Source organism: Ammodytes marinus (genome assembly GCF_949987685.1).
Source record: "Ammodytes marinus genome assembly, chromosome: 15".
NCBI classification, from domain to species: domain Eukaryota; kingdom Metazoa; phylum Chordata; class Actinopteri; order Uranoscopiformes; family Ammodytidae; genus Ammodytes; species Ammodytes marinus.
The window spans coordinates 18,192,663-18,213,963 of NC_137219.1; the positions used below are offsets into that span (position 1 = coordinate 18,192,663).

The 21,301-nt window shown below is 42.7% G+C and overlaps 1 protein-coding gene across 1 annotated transcript in view; it reads right to left on the bottom strand.

Annotated features, from left to right (window-relative positions):
- The window catches only part of LOC307261484 (connector enhancer of kinase suppressor of ras 3-like), a 50,392-nt gene that overhangs the window by 8,058 nt on the left and 21,033 nt on the right, over positions 1–21,301 (bottom strand). Inside the window, exons 3-15 of the mRNA XM_080042040.1 lie at positions 18,308–18,510; positions 16,961–17,048; positions 13,390–13,431; positions 12,216–12,335; positions 11,939–11,998; positions 11,063–11,131; positions 10,806–10,952; positions 9,222–9,331; positions 8,549–8,739; positions 8,363–8,443; positions 7,734–7,984; positions 5,359–5,396; positions 3,558–3,600 (exon numbers count right to left, since the gene is read on the bottom strand). Coding sequence (XP_079898166.1) covers positions 3,558–3,600; positions 5,359–5,396; positions 7,734–7,984; positions 8,363–8,443; positions 8,549–8,739; positions 9,222–9,331; positions 10,806–10,952; positions 11,063–11,131; positions 11,939–11,998; positions 12,216–12,335; positions 13,390–13,431; positions 16,961–17,048; positions 18,308–18,510 — 1,443 coding nt within the window. The remainder of the gene's footprint in view (positions 1–3,557; positions 3,601–5,358; positions 5,397–7,733; positions 7,985–8,362; positions 8,444–8,548; positions 8,740–9,221; positions 9,332–10,805; positions 10,953–11,062; positions 11,132–11,938; positions 11,999–12,215; positions 12,336–13,389; positions 13,432–16,960; positions 17,049–18,307; positions 18,511–21,301) is intronic.

Consider the following 21,301-nt stretch of genomic DNA (forward strand, 5'->3'; position numbering starts at 1 on the left):
TTATTAAATGTATTTCATAGACAATGACACCCCTCTTCAGGTGGAGTAGGTAAGTAGCAAAGAATCAAATTTTTGGTTGAGAATCTGAATTTGGGGCAACACTATGGTTACTGCAACAAATACAAATGTGAAATATGTCTACTAAGAGGAACCAATACAAAAAGTAAATATAGGCCTACTTTTTTTTTTTTTTTTTTTTTTACAAATGCTGAAACATTTCCTGAAATAGGCTAGGCCTAGGCGTAAAAACGTGTGTTTTTAAAATATGGGCTAACGGTTAGCACATGACGAAATTCGCGGTGCATTGTAAGTGTGTTCATTTTAAAAGTGGCCTAGCTCTAAACACTTTCTAGAACGACCGAATTTCTTACATTTAAACAACCAAACTGCGACTTAAACAACTGCTACATTCAAATACAATTTTGCTACAGTTTATTAAAGCTAAATATAGGCCTACCTACCTGAAACATGTCATGCAGTCTGGCCCGGTAATTAGCCCTGAGAGTCACGCAGTCTGTTTTTTGTTTCTGTCTTTCTCTCTAGTTAGCCAAACACTTCCATACCCCCCCCCCCCTTCGAGAGATAGCCTACAATGTAACTGTACCTGCCACCATAACCTCAACGAAAGCAACTTTTCCCGAAAGCTCTGCTCAAAGTCTGACCAAACCGTGGGGAGCATGTTGGAAAAAGACAAAGAAGAAAACTATTCAGCGCATAGTGTCGTCTGGTTTCAGGTGAGTTCAAGTTCTGTTTGGGTGTGTCACCATCTTTCTCCACACAGAGTATGTGACACCGAAACTCAACCCTGAAGGGAAATTGTTTACTTTGTGGTAGTAACGACTTTTAAGCTATTTTCTGCATCACTGTTCTGTTACTCTAGGGGTAAATTAATCTTTACTCCTCCTGTGTCTCTTGAATTCCTCGCAGTTCCCACTCATGTCCACTAGGTGTCACTGAAATACCACACTTGGGTGAGTCCTAAAGCTATAAACAAAGAGGACACAGGCAAAACAGATGTGGTGGCAAATAATTCAGGGTTTTAACTATTTTACCCATTCAAGTGGTGTCTTTACGTTTGAGTGAATAACACAGGGTCTGATACAATTTTTTAAAGAATACTGTTCTAAAGACTAGATTGCTAAAAAAACATCTGTAACCACCAGCCAAAACCACCACTTCAAACACCTGAATGTGACATTCACTGATTAACTCATAATGCACCTGCTGAATGACTTGAGGTACTTAGGACCCAGGTAGATGAGTGCTACAACTCAAGCCACTTTTTTTCTTCCTTTTCTTCCTTTGCCACAAGTTCACAAAATGCACTGTATTGTTCTGTATCTCCATAAACAAAGAGAAAAATAAGTGTTTCATGTTACAGAGTCCACTGTCTTGCGGTTCGGGGAGGCCGTGGCCTGGCTATCAACAACCTTCACTTTATTCTCCAGTGGCGAGCCCGGGAGCTGGGTCTGGTCTGCAGCCATAACATCACAACTAGAGCTGTAGGCCTATCTGTGCAGAAGCTTGGATGCTCCGGCCTACGTTGGCCTGCGCTGCAATGGCGGTAAACCAGCAGACACATTCCTGGGTGCTGCGTTATTATAGTCTTTCCGATTCATTTCTGCTCAAACAGACAAGAGGGGCCTCTTCTCTCTCTCTCTCTCTTTCCACTCGCTATTGTACTTGCAGCGAGAGGAATGAAGCGACTATTACGAGGCCCTCATCCCCTTTATATCTCTCACATTCTCACACTGTGGCTTCCTCTTTTGCCTGCCCACCCCGCCCCCCACTTGTCACCCTATCCTTCACATCCATATCAAGTAACTTCCTTGTGTGACCCCCTCACACCAAACTGCCCCCCAAAAGCTCCCCCTTTTAACATTTCAATTAAATGTGTTGGATTAAATAAGATATTCTGACACAATTTGCACCATCCTCCTCTCTGCATGCCACTTTGGGGGTCATTTAAAGGGGCATTTCGCTGTAGCTATGAGTTAGGTGGAAGTGAGGTAATCCCGCCTGCGACTCATGTCAAAGGCACTGTAGGATTCACGGGAATGCAGATTTGTCACACTATTGTAGCGCTCAATCTCCCATCACGATCCATGCTGAGAATTGTCACGGCACTTAGTTCAATGCTTAGGTGGTGGGGGGGCAAACAGAGTGGCTATTATGCAGCAGGGGAATCTCACACAGTGTAAAGGGGGGAAGGGCGACGGGCTGGAAATGATATCAGATTCTAGCTTGCTCGGTTCGATGGCACTGCATGCCCCTGGCTTGTTGTTGGTAGTAACTGCCCGGTTGCCCTGCTGGCACTGGTCACCACCTCAGTTTAGATCTTGTTAGGCTACATGAGCACACTGAGTCATTAGACCTCTAAATGCAGTATCCAATTGGGATTTGCTTTGAAATGAGCTTTCTTCTATGCAGCAGCATACGTATGTGCATACACGAACGATGCATTATGCAGCCAGGGACCTTTAAAAAAAAAAAAAGCAAAATATACAAAATGTTCTCCGTATTCCTCCTTTTACCCTATAGAGATACTGAGAGCAGGCTTCAGAGTTTTCTTGATTGGCACATTAACAAGTCATCTTTGGACCTTAAATTTGTATGTGCTTTGTTCACATGCCACTACTGACCGTTGGCGTAATCCATCTGACCCCTGTTTAGGTGTGTGAATGAGTGGTACACTACATTCCACTAAGTGATTAACAGTAACTCATTGCTCTGTGGTGTATGGCCTCTGTGTGCAAAGATAGCAAAGCGATCCTTAGATCATTTGATTTTATTTGACCTCTATTTAACCAGCCAGGTTTAATTAAGAACAGATTCTTATTTACCCATGTGGTCAATTTTATTTCCACACCTGCCAGCCAATGGTTGCTGGACGAATTTCCCATTGTAGCACATACAAGACAAAAAGTCAACAGCCATGCTAGCAACTCTGTGCGGCTGCGGCAGTGCTTTCAGCTAAATGCCAGCATGCTGACATGCTCCCAGTGTCAATGCCAAAACGCTGACGTTTGGAATGTTTAATGTTTACCATGTTAATCTTAGTTCACTGTTTGCGTGCCAGTATTTACTTATTAGCACTAAACACAATATAATGCATGGCCTAAGGGGATTGCAGTTATTTCTGTATATGTTTGGTCATAAACTGTAATAGTGAGCTGACAAAAAATGTTGACCTGATGATACTGCAAGATATGAAGGTACGGAATCAACAAAGTTATTACAAAAAGACAAGAATAATGCATGTAACAATTCTGACGATTGGTGTGGATTCAGACTGACGGAGGCCTAATCCGTGGACATGATTTGCACGTTGCATTGCTGCATCCGGCTCTGGAGGTTTGCCTTTGACAGAGAGAACGTGTGTAGCCCATGTTGTCTTATCTCGGTGTGAAATGTAATGGGCCTGTTAATGAGTCTCACCTTGTCCTGCTAAGGCTGGAGCCAGTAGCATTCCTCACATTGCACAGTTGACTAACTCAATCACTCATGCAGTTGTTTGCCAATGCAGACACATACTGTACCCAACATAGTATACTTACTGCTTGAGAGAAGGACCAGGATCGAAGTTGTGGTTGGTTATATCTGTAAGGACAAAGAAGAGACAAGGGTTTGAAAAAGACCACTAAAGCCAAAGTACTCAACAGTAAAGTTGCCTTGTACACTAGGAACCTTTTTCCAACCATCATACTTGAGATCAGACAAGTGTCTCCTAAAAATGCCCAACATATATTTATTGCCTCCCAGCTCATTGGTAACCTCTCATTATCTTTATCTGTGTTCCAATCCAGCTAACTTTGATATGGCCTGAACAACACTGATCCCACGGAGACTGTTGGCATTCCATTGGTGTGCCAGTGGTTCTGATAATACATGTTGGCAACCAGCCAAGGTAGCAAGGGTCTATGAGAAACTAGTCCCCAATGCTCAAAATACTCTATTTAAGCTACCTCAGGCGGGCCTCACCCTGCAATTTCAGCATTCAAAATGGTCTCATTTTTCCTGCCTTCCGATTGCTTACACTTTTTGGTGCTCTCCTCCTCCTGTCATCCAAAATTCTTCACGTCTTTGTCTCCTTTGCAAATGACTACTTTGGAAGGAGGAAAGGTTGCATGTGTTGCAACTTCAAAATACCCCTGGTCCCCTTGCCTCCGCAGTCCAAGGGACTGATTGATGGTTTTGACACATGACAGAACTAACTATTTATCTCATTCACATTTGATGCTTTGTCATGAGGAAAAACTAGTTAGTTGTTGTATAGATTAACAAGGCCAAATCAATATGACACCTGATTAAGTCCACCGTCACCGTCAAATTCCACTGCCTGCATCGATGTCACACGTTTCTAAACCGCCACCAACAATAAGTCCAGTGCCCATCTGTGGGATTCACCACAGCATATCTCTCCTGCATAATCTAAATGCGAGTAATTTGTGTTGACCGAGCGTGCGACAAACCGGATGCAATGTGTTTGTGTGCAGCTCTTAGAATAGAACTAGGCGTTTAGTCATCGATCACGGTGTTAATGTGGGGAGTCACACCTCCTCGGGCCCCTTACATCCGAGGGGTAAGGGGATGAGGAGGCAGAGAAACAGCAATCCTTGGATGACGTCATATTTCGCAGTGGGATGGGGCTATTTATAGTCGGACGGGCAGAAGAATCCGGATTTGTCATAACGGTGACATTTCTAAAGATTCTACAGCATGTGCCTGTGTCTGGGGGGGGGGGGGGGGGTTGGATGGTGGAGGAAGGACAAACACAAATGTATCTAGCCTTTTAATAATACACTCCAAATTGATTTGGCACAATTTTAATAAAAGGTCCACAACGTACATTAAAGTATTTATTTTATCAAACCTGGTCTGTTTGCGTCTGTATATTTCTCCTATAAACCCATCTTTAATGGCAATTATCTCAACATTGTTTTTTCAATAAGCTGAACTAAAAAACTTCTAAGGATCAACTATCCATTATCATTCTAAGCACTTTATAAAGGATTTGTTCGTACGTTGTCTGTTTTTTGATATTTTATTATTTGTTTTAATGTTAGTAATAAACTGGCAAAGTTTCATGATACATCTATTAAGTTAGAATGTTTACCCAATTCAGCTGCAGTGTCTTGCCCTGTCACCGTTTGTCCATCTCTGCCTATGAATCTCTGCTGCGCTGTATGTGGCTTATTTTCCCCTCCGTCATAAAAGCAGGCCACCCACTGACCCACTGTTTTTAAAAAGATTCCACCGTCACTCCCCGTAGGAAAAGTAGACACACCCTGCTCTTCTGTTTCTCTTCGGTTTGTATACGTGTGTGTTTGTGTGTGTGAGAGAGGAAAAGGCACTCACCGGTTGAGGAAATCGCTGCTAGAGTGCCAATCGGTTCCCTGTGATACATAAGAATTCATGCGTTAACGTACGTTGGAGATGGGAGTCAGCCACTCTGGTGTAGTTGCTCTTAAGGCCTTAGTTAGATTGAAATGTACTTAAGTACCCACAAAGCTACTGTCTATCAGAAGTCCTTTTAAGATTATTTTTTGGCTAATAGTCAACATCCGATTTTGTTATGACTTAAATGTTAACTGTGAAACTGCAACATCTATGTTGCTTTCACTCTTGATTACAAGCATTTTTTTTGCTGATATTATGTTGTGGCTAAATGGAACTCCTCTCCAGAATAGGGAGAAAAAAACAATTTAGAATAAAAACATTCATCGCATTCACATGGCTCTGTCTGTGATTTGTGATCATGTGTAAAAAATCTTATTCCACATGCAGAATCTACCAATAATTCAGCCCCCATCAGTCCCCATGCAACCGTTTGTGATGTGCAAGCAAAACATGTTGGTGGTTAGCAAACTTAGCAGTGGGTTAAACAGAGCGCAGGTAGTATTTAGGCAGACCACAAGGTTTTCACAAAGTGCAAATTAGTCAGGACCACAGGCGACTATAGCTTGGCAAGCACGGGCAAAGCAAGACACAGGGAAGAGGAAGAAGCAGCAGTAGAGGATAGATAAGAGGAGAGGCCCATCCTGACCAGTAAAAGAAACACAGGCAAAGGGGGACAGAGGTGAGGGAAGGTGGGCTGTTCTTAGCAGCACTCAGGTCTTCAGTTCCAAGAAGAAAGGTGCTGATCCTTCCTAGGCCTTCCCAACAATCATTCAAATCAATAAAAAAGGGGCAAAAGCTGTCAGGCAAAGTAATCCTATAACCTCCCATTTTAAAGGTTTCAAAGGGCAACATATGTGCAGGAATAAGATCCCCTGAGTGAGAACCTGCATTGACCATATGGTTTCCCAGCTGGACTTTAAAGTTCATCAAAGAGGGAAGTAGTTACATAAGCATCACCATCTAAGACCTGGAGAAAAAAAGGTAACTTGACATTAGCTATCATGTTTCACCACATGCTTAAAAAAACAAAATAGAAGCAGGGTTCACCTCAAAAAGGTCAAAGCAGGTTAGAAAGCCGGCTGGCTCAAAAGTGGGAATCTGATAATGGCTGAAGCTGCCTGTCACTGACATGTTTTGATTTTTTGAGAATGTACATGGGTACTAGAAGAACACAGAACACCTGTTATAGTTTTACATTAAGCAGTAATTCCACACCCAATGGCAAAATAAAGACAATACAAAAGATCACTGAAATGAACTGCAATTTTTAATAAAACACTATTCAAAACTTACAAAAAGGCAGATAAAAGCAACAATAGAAACTTCTTCCCTGTATTTTCTTAAATAATACTGTCATTCTGTCTCTTGAGATCTGTGGTCTCTCTAATAGAAGGCCATTTGACCCGTTTGTCCTTAAAGATTGGTTTCAAACTCTGGCCTAAAAAGACCATTTATCACCGTCAACCGTCTGTATAGGCCCTTTAGGTGGGTAATTGCAGAGTAAACTGCAACACAGGATATAAACGTTTACTGAATAGAGTGCATAGCTTTAAAACCAGCACAAATAGTTGCTAGTGACAAGATATAAACATCCTTTTACCAACCAATGCAGCATTGTCGTCTTAAGTGACTGTAAAAATCTTTCTCAAGTATATGCATAGCTTACAAGAGGCAACCTTTGGCAGAGGGTAATGTAACTTACTGATCACAAAAGTGTCATTTGAAAAAGAAAGTAACATATATAGTAAAAGCACACTTGAACTAACAAAATATGCTGTTGGTTTCACTTAAGTTGCATTTTTTTTCTATAACTTAGTTATGCAAATAAGATCAAAATAAGCAAACAGCCGAAGTGAAATTAAGCAAGTTTTTTGAAGTATTAAATAATGGTACCAGTGAGCATTTCAACTGAAACATGACATAACTTAATATGTACATAGGAGTCCATAGACAGCACACAAAGGCCAAGTGTCCTAAACCTGAACAAACTGCATCCTCTTGAGGCAGAGATGGGACTTGTAGTCAGAGATGAGCAGGGTTGTAGGCAGTGTTAAAGGGATGATGAGGCAATGTAGTGAGTACTACAAAAGCAAGTTTGGTTGAGGAGTAGTAGTTGGTAGTAGTAGTGACACCAGGGGAAATATGGAGCTTTGGAGGAATGGGAGGGGAGGGAGAGAGGAGTGTGAGAAAGCTCCGAGCTGCCAAAAAGACAGCTGGACGTTAAAAAATTCAAAAAAAGGCACTGAGGAAGGAGACAAGACAGGAACAGGAAGCCCCGGACAGGAAGCGCATCATCAGTGAGTCAATAGCTTAAGCCGCGTGATCCAACTGACCAGTAGTGAGGGTTCTGCCGTGGTGCGCTTGGAGACGGGGGCGACGGGGGCCTTTCTGCTGTCCTCCTGGTAGGGGATGGTGGCGCTGTTGTGGATGTCTGAGTTGGAGTAGTAGCGGCTGCCCCTGATGTGGTCCACTCTGACCAGGTGGCGTTCCCCCGCAGGCCTGTAGGGCGGAGACACCGAGGGCACCTCCTCCACAATGGTGGGGATCCTCTCGTTGCTCAGGTATCTGTACAGGAGGTCTTCGCCTAAAGAGGAGAGTCAAGTAGGAGTCAGTTTATAGACAGTATTAAAAGGTCACCGGCTATGGAAAGTACACTTTTTGATGGGTTTTCAACATTAATACAGGTACCCGGGTGTGACGAGAGACTCCCAAAGTGTGAGAAAAAAAGCTATTCCCCCCATCACCAAACTAACTTAGCACTACCTCCACCTGTGATAAGCACATCACGAGCTGCCCCTGAATCTAATGGCAGTTAGATTCAAACCGTCAGTCAGATTTACGGTCAATCTGAGGAGACTGTGGTTTAACCAACAGCAATTAAAGTCCCTTACTTCTAGTATTGAACATGAATCTTGGGATTAAAGGGGTTTCATGTGAAAGTGAAATCATGCGTCGTACATACCTTTCCTTCCCTGTGTCCAGGGCTTAGCATAAGGGTCAACCAAGCAGGTGTCTGCTGGCATGGAGAGAGGTCGGGGCTTCCCTGGAAGAAAGAGTTTGAACATTTACAAATGGCTTGAATATCATACTTTTCATTATTATTCATTGACGGCATGATTATGGGTTCCCTGAATGGGAAGTCACTGACCACGTGAGGACTTGTGCTCCCTCATTCTGGGCTGGATGACGTTGGCCTCGATGGGACAGCCGTAACTCAGCTTGTCGTAATCAGCGATGGTGCAGCGTCTCCTGCTCTCCTGGTCCAGATAGGAGTTGGGTGACTCGGAGCCCTTTGTTCTTTTACTGATGCTGGAGAAGGACTCTGTTGTTCTCCCCTCTCTGCGCAGAGAAACAAATGCTTATTTATTCATTGCGACACTGGCACACGGCTTGCACTCCACAGTTTACAGAATGAAGCAGTGTACCGCGATAAGGATGACATGAAAGCAGATCATGTTTTGGTGTCGACGTAACTCAAGACTTCAAACTTCCTATTATAATTCTTTGACGTTTTAAGTGATTGTGAGCATGTTCTGTCATCTTTTCTGGAGGTGGAAGAGATTAAATAGCTATTGCATAAATAAGGAATATGGTGGCACTAGTGGGAGCAATGTGGGCTGACAAGCAGAGCATGATGATGAGGAAAGGTAGGGGTGACTGGATCGCTAACTATGGGGTGGCAGTTGGCCTCGCAGCAGCTGTTTAACTTGTTTGGAGTGTTTGTTGTTTCTCTAGTGTCTTAAGCTTTTAGAACTCAACAAAAGAAGAACAACTGAACTTCATAGAACACTAAACTTGGCAGAAGAAATGGGACAGCTCACCGTGGGGTGTATGGCATCTGAGGAGGAGGGGGAATGTACAAATCCAGGATCGCTGGCTTCTCCTTTTTGGTCGATCCGTTGGCTGAGCCGCAAGGAGACTGGGTTCTGTTCTGAAAAAATGCGGCAGAATAATCTAGTCAATACCATCAGCATCACATACATTCAATTTAAATATATCAGTGATAGTGGGTTTTAAGTTAGTTCTTTTCAATTATGTATCTCAGACATGTAAGCATACAGTGGAAAACAAATGAAGTCATTTCCATTTCTTATCCCAAATTAGGACTAAATATGAGTTGCTGGCAGCTGGGGAGGAGTTGACCACATGTGGTCAGACATTTAAGTGGCTGTGTGTCCCTGAGTATGAACCTTCTTGTTTTGAGGTACGGAAAGATTGTAAGTGCAGTCCAAAATAGGCCACGAGACATGCACTTAAATCTCTACTCATTTACCACAGTTATGTTTCCCAACACTCAAACGACACTGTGCCCTTGACTAAATGTACAACTTTAAAGTTACCTTATTCACTGCCATCCTCATCAGACCAAAATAATACGTCTGATGATACATAGATGTGATATATCAATGTCAAACTCATCATCCAATCTAATGAATCACCCCCCTTTTTCTTCTCCAAATAGCCCCCATGTATACAATTGATACAGTATTACAAAGCTAGTGTCATTCATTCTTGAATCAGAGGGGATGATTTCTATCTGTTTTGCCTTGTGGTGCCTTATTATCACAGATAAACCGAGATGGCCAACCCTGATATCCCCGACTACTTGTTAAAACAAGATGCTGGTGGACATGTTGACATTGGCCACCTTTGTGTTGAGAGGCTCTTTGTTGCTTTGAGGAACCCACTCATCTTATCTGATATCGTCTCATCTTGCCTTTCTCAGGCTATAAAACCGGCTCCGTATGATAAGACAATGCCAGAGCCTGAAATTTGGTAATCTTAGTTTACATGCAGCTATTTGTCTCCCTATCTGTTAAAGGGGGACTCAGGTGCACAGATATGGTTGAAAGCCAAGTTAAGCCTAATGTGTTCACACGAGGGAGAGCGGCAAATTGGATTACAGTGACATAACCATATTAGAACATTATTTATCAGCTGCCCATGACCTTTTTTTCAAACAATAGAGGTTTTTGGGTGTTTCCTTTTGAAAGCAAGAGGCTGAACCCAAATATCATGAAGCCCCATTGTCTTATGTCTCCTTTTTGATGCCAACATCTGGCACTTTGTTTCTGGCAAATCAGATACAATCTCAGCAGTCTCCAACACTATATGCTGGCAGCGTCATTTCCCAGACTGACTGACATCATGGGATTGTGTTTGATGTTACGCATGAAGAGAACAACTCAAGTGTTGTACTGTAGTTCAGCTGCCAGCACTTTCAGGGTGGCTCTGTGACACCTGTCTGAACTTGCTGTTTTGGAACCAACTCCCTAAAAAGCTGATAATTGCCTGACAATGACAAGTTGAAAAAGGCTTTTGTGGATTTTGCCATAATGAGGGAAGGAAGTGTGGGAACGTGCGTGCGTGCGTGCATGTGTGTGTGTGTGTGTGTGTGCATGTACCTGTTGTACTGGGGGCTTCCAGCGCATGTTCTTGAGCGGGGCGGGGGTGAAGCCTGTTGTTCCTGAGGGCCTCTTCTTAAGTAGCAGAACAACACCTTTGGGGTCTTCCCTCAGCTTGACAACGAGGTATTTTAGCTGCCAGCCCACCTGGTAAACAGGATGACACACATACCCCATTCATATTTATAGTGTGTGCTCAAATTGACAATATGTTTGGTCAAATGTGTAGATATCTAAGGACAAAACAAAGTGCTTACCACAGTCTGTTGATTAACCTGGATCACCTCATCACCAGCATGGATCTTCCTGCTCAGGTCTGCAGGTGACTAAATAAAAAAAACAATGTAAAAGGTCAATGCCTGATAAACCACTTTTAGAATACATTGACACTTGCTATGAAAACACAACTTAATTATTCACAAAAGCTCTTTTTAAATTGAAGTCACTTTACTGCCAATCCCATTGATTTGGAGAGCACCCTTCTTTGAAATTTTCTATTCAAAAGCAAATATCTGATGAACAATCCCTCCAAGTTCAAATTGTGGGAACACCGACTGCAATTATGAATATCAGTTGAATTGTTTTTCATGTCACACAGATGTCCAACAGGATTAACTCGTAGTCGCCTGTGATGATTCAGGTCCTGATTCATAATTAAGGACCGGAGGCGTGTGGATCCGACCGTGGCCGTGATGCTGCTTTATTAGTCACTGACTAGTTGTCTCAGTGCGGGGAAAGGTAGGACTTCTTTCTGTGGAGGCCGATAGTGATATTTACTGTTCACTGGAACAAACAATTCCCTTCAGGGATGAGCAATTCTCAACTCCTTCAGATAACTCAGTGTGTCATCAGTAGAGTAGGAAGATGAGGAGGAGGAGGAGGAGGAGGATAAGAGCGATCTGTTAGGTTGTTCTTAAGATTATAGTAAAAAAAAAAAAAACTGCGATATAAAAGTTTTCTTTCCATTTATTTTTCATTTATGATGACATATAATGGGGCAGCAATGCAAATGGCCAACTGCTTCACTCTGGACTACAACCAGTGTCTTTCTCTGTATTTCAAATGGTTAAAAGAATCCCAGCATGCAGAGGGGGCTGAATGTATTCTTGTGGTCGGTATATTCTCATACTCACATGTTCTGTTGTTCCTGTGATGACATGTAGCCCGTCGTAGGTGGACTTGATGTACATGCCCTGAGGGACGAAAAATAAAACAAAATCTTATTTATGGTTTCAGTAAGAAATACAATATTCCCAGTGGGAGAGATATGTATGACAGAGATGCGAGAGGTCACAATTTGACACACATTGCATGCATTCCTGTCCTGCAAAACCCATAAGGCAGACACCACCACTGGGTTTACTGCTGAAAAAAAGAGGAAGATAAATGCAATCTCCCAGCATGCCTTACCAGACCCTCTCCTGGTTTGATATTGTTCAGCTGGACTTCATCCAAGCAGGCAGACTGGCTCAGCACGGGGTCAGAGGTCGTTCTCACGGTCTGATCACAGATGTTGTTCAATATCTTAGACTGCACAGGAAAGGGGAAAAGAAAATTAATCAATAAATAATATACAAAAAACATTACAAACAGTGTTTTGATGATGCGCTGTGCCTTTAATAACCAGTTGAGGCAGTGTGTGTTTTACAAGTTAGAACATGTCAGGAAACACTGCTATTTGTGACACTCGTGATCAGTCAGTTGTCTTGGCTTCTGTGTTTGTATTTTCATGTTTAGTGCAAGGCTTATTAGGCTGAGAGGGACCATTAGTGTGCCATTATGTGGACGTACCAGTGCAAACACACAACACTGAACCCAGTGCTCCACCCTTCTTGGTTTTCAGTGATAACTCTAACCCGGCACATGCATTTTATTTTGAACATATGGTGTTCACATTACGTGGAGTTAACCTTATGGACACAGCAGACACACAGAAATGGGAATGAGAAAGACTGAGAATGTAGACAAATAAAATGCGGTGCAAGCAGAATAAGCAAAAGGAGGAGAGAGAGAACGCTAAGAACAATAGACGAGAAGAAAGACATGCGTAGGAAAATGCTAAGTTGAATGAAACAAAAAGGTAAGGACAAGGAGAAATTGGGCTTCAATGTAGACTTTTTTTCGGAGAGAGACAGAGTGCCAGAGGAAGCCCGGTATTAGCCCAAGAGGCCTGGAGAGTGTCAGCAGCAGGAAACACTGATTGATGGCCGGGGCGTATTAGAGCCGCCTCCTCTGTTGGCAATCCCATAGACCCCTCTGCTCTATTCACTCACAGAGCTGACCCTGCTGCTGAGAGCATGTCACACAATCTCTACGTAAAAAATACTTTTACCCCAAACGATAAAGCAGACCTCTTTTTTTTCTATTCATGTTCTTCATTCGCTTTTTTTAATGTGTGCTCTATACTTGATTTATCTTATTCTTGCTTCTGTAAAGCACCTTGAATGGCCTTGTGTCCGAAATGTGCTTTAGAAATAAACTTGCCTTGCCTTGCCTAGCCTTACCCTCTGTATAGGAACTACGGGATGTCGTTTTAAGCTTGAATTATAGGAAGCAAGGAGAAGAGAAAATGCAGCATACTTACAACTTCTAGGATCTTCTCTTCCATCTCGTAAACACTGCAGTCCTGTAACACACAAGACAGTTGATGACAGATTAGGTTTGTGAGCAGTAAACAACAGGGCAAAAGCAAGAGGTTATTCAGTGACTAGAGATAGAGAAAGTATAGGGGTTGGGTAAATAAGATATAATCATCATCCTGATATAGAACGGAGGAAAAACGGTCGCAAATAAACAGCTTTTTGACTCAAAATATCGCTCTGCATAAATTCTATGGAAGTTATAATTGCATAATGCCCTGTGTGGTTCAGGAACTATATTGGAAGTTAGATACCATACAAACACTCATTTAGCAACATTGTGTGGATGATATGGTGGGGAACAACCGGAGGAAAACATGTAATGAGGTCAGGACAGCCTTAAGCCAAACAGTGCTTTGGTCGTTTGCAGACATTTTGGGGCATCATTGCTCTTCCACAGTTTAAAGTGGGTGAGCTAGCACAGGCCTGTTCTGGTAGTTAAACAAGACACAGAAGCTGTGATTCAGTTGTTTAGGACGGAACCAAGCAGAAAATCTGCAAAGTCAGCTGGGAGACTGACCACCGTCCCTTCCAAGTGTCCCAACACAGCACTGATAGACTGCAGCTGGACTGAACACAGCTGAGGCAACAGCCTACCCTGACAACTGTGTTGTTGGTGTTGAAAGGGCCCCTGGTTAGGCAGACAAGGTGGGGGGGCTGGGGCTTTTATGTTGGAAATGCCCCCAAGGGAAGCCATCCATCAAAACACAGGTGAAATACTTCTGTCAATATTAGGAGTGCACAGAAAATGTACTTCAACATGGGTTGCATCGGCAAAATACAAGCCTTTGTCAATGCAAAGTAAAGGGAAAATCATGCGGTGGCCCTCACAGTATTAGTGGCATGCATAGGCATGTGCCATGTACAAAGCCAGCTCTGTTACTCTTTGTTAATCCATTGTGCAGACAGCTAATGGGGGTCGAACAAGTTTTTCCATATTTCATTGCTTGCACATTCCACCGGGCTAAAGGGGAGCGTCTGTTTTCAAACTCACTTTTCTATTGTTGGTTTCTTTGCATTGACAAGATTTGCATGACTGTCTGTGGCCATTGGCGATGGCGTCAGATCAAAGCAGAATACATTCTATGCTACTTAAATATTGGTGTAATCTGCGTTTGAGTGCCGGTTTAAAGGATTTAGCTCTATCTGTAATATATTTATGACTTTGCCTAGTTTCCCTTACATGGGGGGGAACATGAAAAGCCAAAACAAACTAGTAGAAAAAACAGCGATCATAATAGATTTCATTTGACATATTGGTCCCAAAACCATGTTTCCATACAATGTATTTTCTAAAGTCAGCCAAGAAAAGATGGTGGTTTCAGAAAGAATTTTGCTATGCTTGCATAAACATGCAACTGCATATTTTTTTAAGAGACTGGCCAATGTTTGGATGACTACACTGCTGACTGAGCCAAGAGAGATGAGCTAAAAATACAGATTTGGATGCTTAGAGGTCGTGAAACACGACGGTCTCATTATGTGCTGCAGGCATGGCCTCGCATCAAACTTTAACATTTCTGGAACATTTCTCTTGTTTTATAGAGCCATATATCAAGTGAATACACTATTACATTTAATCCTTCCAAGATTTGTTCGTGACATCCAAATCCCATATCTTTGTCAAAAAAACAAAGTCATTCTAGTAAACAGGAGCCAGATCATAACTAAAGCGCTGAGCGAGACTGAGGGACAATTCCCTGGGAGTGCTGATCCCTCACGTTACGGGCTACAGCCCACAGCCGGTGTGGATCAGATGACACTGTGTGCTGCTCTCTGGGCCTTTGATCTGCATGGTGGAGCAATGAAGTGGACAGGAGAGAGAGGAGTGCTGGCACAGTGCAGGAAGCTCCGCTGAAGCTGCCTTTACACTGGAGTGAAATAAAGTCTGTGGACTGCAAGACTTTAGACACCATCTGACATCCTGTTATAAGGTATTATAACATATGATGGATGCATTAGTTACAAGTTCAGTGTTTGACCCATTCCAACAATTCAGTAGTAGGAAGCACAGATAAAACTCGCGGGATCGATGAAAAATGTGTTCTTTGAAAAGAGACTGACCTCCGCACTGCCGGGTCAGCCAAGATGGGTGATGCGTTTACAGTTTTATAGCCGTGTCCCATTGTGTGTGTACACACAGGCTTCATTCAGGCAGAACACATAAATTGTGTGATCTGAAAAGCCCGTATTCTTGGCTGAAGTTCATGAACGAGCCGGGCAAACCTCACGCCGTCCTCCCCCATCATAAAACTAATGACTGTGGCGCTCTCCTCTCTTGTGCTACCCCATTCTATTTACCAGGGGCTCACAATGGAGGGCTAGGCTACGTGTTATGGAAAAACAAGGAGGCGTCTAAATGGTCCAAATAAATGAGAAAGCGCCTTTAAAAATTGTGTGCACGTTTGGATACATATATATAGTGGATAAACTGTGTCTCTGCTCCAGCTGTTTAAGTAAACTAATGGCTCCAGTCTTACAAGCCTCTTTCAGCACCTATAGGGGAATTTGATTCTACACCATAACCCCCTCCACTTCACATGGCAGTGTGGGAAACGTATACCCCCACTTCTCCTGGATGACCATGACTGAGACACCCACAGTAAATCACCAGAGGCTCTGAAATCCCAGACTCTTGCAAGGAAATATGTTCTCTGGGAAAGGAATTCATTTTGATGCAATAACCCCCTAAAAAATTACACCGGCAGTCTCAACAGACACTTTCAGCCGTGTGCCGTGTAAAAATGACTTGCTCACTGGGCTTTGCTTAAGTCAAACCCTTTGGGGAAGAAGAATGTGTACGTACAAGCTAAAGAAAATGCCACTCGCCAGCTCAATTTTATTGAGACGAATGTATGCCCACTGAATGAAACTGACAGGAGGAGACACAGTTGTATCATGATGCAATGCAAGAGCAATTGCATCTCTTTCATTTCACAGGATTTGTGAAATATGATGGATGAATGCTGATGCTCTGTTTTAACCGTTAGCTATATGTAGCTGGCAGTCGCCTCATCCCTGTATTAAACCTACATGCAGGAAGCCCTTTCAGACAGTTTGGCCTCCCACTGTGAGCAACTTGGAGAAGCACAAACAGGAACCACATGGCTGAGGGAGTATACAGCAGCCTGGGGAATGTTGGCAGCCACCTTTAAAAGAGCACCAGTGGGTTTTATTTTATGAAACTGGAAACACAAAAACGACGTTTACCATTAAATATCCTCGCACTAAGGGGGTCTCCTCATTAGCCAGCATGGGGGGGAGGAGGGAAAGATCCCAAGGTAAACATCAGCATTGGCAATAACGTGCTCAGACTGCTGGCTTCGGGCTTATGTCATGACTGCCAGACCACATTTCCCATAACTCTTTTTTCTCCTAAACTTTATCCTTCACGTCTGTGCCCCCTGGCTGGTATGTGCTTAGTGGAAAAAATCTATTGTGTATGTGTTTGTGTGTGTGTATGTGGTTCCCAGGGGCTAGTTACACGTGTGCTGCTGAGCTAACTGGCGCGCAGACCTGTTGAACTGTGGTGGTGAGCTCCAGGCACAGCTGAATGATCTTGTTCTTGGTGGACGTGAAGTCACTGATCCCCGTAAGAGGCGTCCTGCCATGAGACAAAGAAGAGAAGGGAGAACATTAGGAACCAGTACACCAATACAATAAAGTTCAATCAGATAGGTATCGATTTAACTACATGTTTATGATTAAGGTTGTAGTTTGCAGTGGTGGTGAACTTGACTTCATTATATTTAGAAGTGTTTCTATACCGACACAGTCCAGGACAACACTAGTACTAACTGACATTTTGATGGAACATCTTTTGTAAACAAAATGTGGTCGATTCAAGAAGAAGGAAGATGTGTAAATATGTTGTACAGGATTTCATTAGATTTTTTAGGTGTACGTAATAAACTGGCATGGGAGTGTATTGTTTTCTACATTGAATTTCTGAGGTTTGTTGTTATAACTCAACACTCTTTGACATGTGCTATTTTATCTCCTCTCAGTCTCTTCCTCTCACTCCATCTCTCAGTCTGAGACATATACTTAGGAACTCCAAAGTAGCAGCCCAAACATTGGCGCCAAACCTCAAAAATGTCAGTGTGGCTCATCAAATCAAAATATGTCTTTAGGAAAGCTTTAGAAAAACATCCACAGAGCAGCAGGACTGGTAGACATCAACAAAGCGTTACGCATTGTCTATATTCCAAAACTTGATTGAACAGTGAAGAAAAGTTTGCACATTAATTGTTTATAATAAACTTTCCTAAGGGCATTGGTGGAATATTATTACAACTATGCTAAGAGTCTAAGCAGACACTATGAGCTATCATAAGACTAAGTCAGATGTTTCATTTCTTTCCACAGTACAAATATATTTTTATGACAATGGCAATTGCTAGAATAATCTAAAAATCTAACAGTATCAACACATGACTGCTTTATTAAAAAAAAAAAAAATGTGTGCACATTTTGCAATTCAAAAATGAATATACTGTATACCTGAACTTTACGGATATAATTGAAAATTTAGCACAGCACCTTTAAAGACTGTCATATTGCCTTCATCTCAATATAACTACTATTTATATCATGACGTCATTGTACCCGCTTTAGCCAAGCCTGCCACAAAAAGAGAAGCTTAATTTCAGACGGCTAAATCCTGGCAACCTGTTTAATATGCTCTGCTTTTTATGGTGTGATGTGTTTTTGCCTCAGGTCACCAGGAGAGCAGAGCATTTCAAATCTCTACGCGTGTATGTGCGTGTAGTTTTAAGCAGTGTTCTAATAGCAGCCCTTCTGATACCCGATCTGATTCAGTTGAGTGCACGGGTTCGCTGGCGGCTACCAAAGTGTTATTACCTGTCAAGCCAAGCCAGGAGGCTCTTTGCAGCGCCGATCAGCTCCACCACAGAGGTGAGGAAGTCATTGGGCGGCTTGCGTGACATGCTGCCTTCGTACGCGGGGCTTTTCCTGCGGTCGGACGTGGCCATGTGCAGACTGTTGGTGGCCGCTCTCATCCTCACAACCAGATGCTTCAAGTTGTCCGTCTCTACCCCATAGTTCTGAAAAACAGTAAATGAACACACCGTTTAAAATAGGGCAAAGTTACAAAAATGGAGAGAGAACACAGTCTTAAGTGAAGAATAAATGATATATTACACCAATACACCTCAAGATCAAAGCAAACCCTTCCATGCATTTCAGACCTGGGGGGGGGGGCACAGTGAAGGCTTATACCAAAGAAAGCATGTTGTTTCCTGTACAATAAGGGGCTATAATTATTGATTTGACAGATATGATTGAAGTGTTCACGCTTCTGGGAGAACAGTTAAAGCATTGAAAATCCCCCTTCAAGTCTTCTGGTTTGTCCCGTGCGTTCAGGGAGAGTGTGCACACATACAATCACCTGATTCCTATGAAGCAGAGCAAAGTTTGCATTCTTGAGCCTGGGTTGCTTCCTGCTTTTGCATTCCTCTAATTTATAGGCCATTTACATGCACAAAGCAGCAGAGCACACTGTGTCTTCAAGGGTCAACAAGTGCAGTGCAGACTAAACTAAACTTCTGCAGGGTACTGATTTGCAACACAATGCAAATTTTGTTATTGGAGGGTAAAAGTGTGTCTGAGACTTTAGCATGACCACTTTCGATTGAAAAAAAAAATGGGTTTTGGAATAATGCTTTGCCTCTGGAAACCTGGTCTAAAATAGTAAAAATCAATATATGATTTTAAATTTGGATGACTCAATAAGCTTTTACAAAAATCTGATTGAAAATAAATGTTCATGAATATTATGAAACTTAGTTAAAAAATTGCTTTTTTACTGTTTAGACCGTTTGACAGGACTGTGTGGGTGCGGCAGAGATAACTGCCATGATATTACTTTGTGTAATAAGAAACAGAGCATAGCCCACCTCATCTAAACCAAATTTCTAATAAATAACAATATCTTTAATTTGGATCTATAAATATATAGCTACCTTACCCTTTTCAGATGATTACTATCATGCAACTACCTCCTCAAATTACATAGTTAGAAGGATGTTGTTGATTTGGGTTTAACAGGGGCTTTAAAGGTAAGCAGAGAAAGGGTTGCGTGGCTCCCATCCTCCTGGTATATATCAGCTTACGTGGTGTTGCATCGCTGCCAGCAGTGTTGCTGCATGTGTGATGTGCAAGTGGCTAAATATGCTTTTGCAGGCAGTTTAACAGCATGTGTTTGGGAAACAACATACGGGATCTGCAAGTGATTAGTGTCTACTTTAATTCCCCTGGCCTGCGTCTCTACAACTTGTGCTCAAAGAAACATACAAATCATTTTACTCATGTCAGTCCCCAAGGAAGCACAAGAATAATGAACCAGTCAAACAGTAGCTGTAGGCAGCCTTACTCATGGTACACTTGACATGGAATGGTTTTAGTGAAACATTATAATGGCAAGCAAACATACTCAGGGAAATGAGAGAGAAAAGGGAAGAACTCATTGAATGGTATGATTTCTCGTTCAGTCATTCACACAGTGGAAAGTGGAACTGTAGCACTGTAGAGGCGGCGTGAGCACTTTCCAGATCAAACGTCTCTCCTGGCTTTTTCATTAGCAGGCTAATCACACAGTCACGCCAATTCTAACTGGCCCACAGATGTCCAGGCGGGCTTGTGTCCCACACTGCCAGCTGAGCTTAAAACCACGTCGGAGCTCAAATCTCTGGTTCCAGTCAATTGCGATTTCTCACTCTCTCATAACAGCATTTAGAGCCAAATTTACGTTCTTTCAGTGCCTTTTTATAGACATTTCAGTTGATCTAGAATCAAGATGTGTAGGCTCAGGCTGGGGCTCTTTGAAGGGGCGATATACTGGTACAAATGTCCCCGGGAGAAATGGAGAGCGGCTATCACAACACAGCGCTTCCTGCCCTCGCCACAGGCATTGCACAGATCTGACTTTGACTATAAAGGAAAGATACAAATGCCTCCTGGATTGACAGAGTGTCTGTTGTGTGTGTGTGTGTGTGTGTGTGTGTGTGTGTGTGTGTGTGTGTGTGCGACGCGTGTGTGTGTGTGTGTGTGTGTGTGTGTGGCTATATATGTGTGCCATCTAAGTGTTACATTACACCTTGGGACAGAGTGACCCCTAGGCGATTGTAAAATACATTTACAGCAGCTCTGCGGCTCATGATGAGGCCAGGTAATCTGTCATACACTATATGTTCAATAGCTGCTGGAGAAAGCTAATGGGTGTGTGAATGTCATATAATGTCTCACTGGGGTGTGAGAACCAATAGAGAAGGGCTGAGTTTCAACATTAACTCTGCAGAAGACATCATGGTCCAGAGAAGTCCAGTTAAATTAATTGAAATGTTCTCTCTTTGTCCCCAGAGAGCACTTTTGCACTTGATGGCTTTTGGGCGCAAGAGAAGCATGAGTATGAATGTTTCCTACAGGGCTGTGGGGCTGTATTTAAGGCCATCAGTCTTCATGATGTTGGTTTGAAACCGCTAACAAGACAGCTAAGGGCCCTGGTATATAAAATGGTGCAATGCGAAAGTCTTTATTATGTGTGCACACAAACGCTTGAACATTTTAAATTCAAAAGCCTGGTTGCAAAGTTTCCCAGGGATGAATGTGACTGCATCTACAGGAAGTGTCTGACATAACACAAAAACAAAGAGAGAGAGAGAGAGAGAGAGAGAGAGAGAGAGAGAGAGAGAGAGAGAGAGAGAGAGAGAGAGAGAGAGAGAGAGAGAGAGAGAGAGAGAGAGAGAGAGAGAGAGAGAGAGAGAGAGAGAGAGAGAGGTGGGGGTGCTGGTGGCCTGTGTTCCTGTCGGTAGCAATGACCTCGCCTTAGTTTTAGCT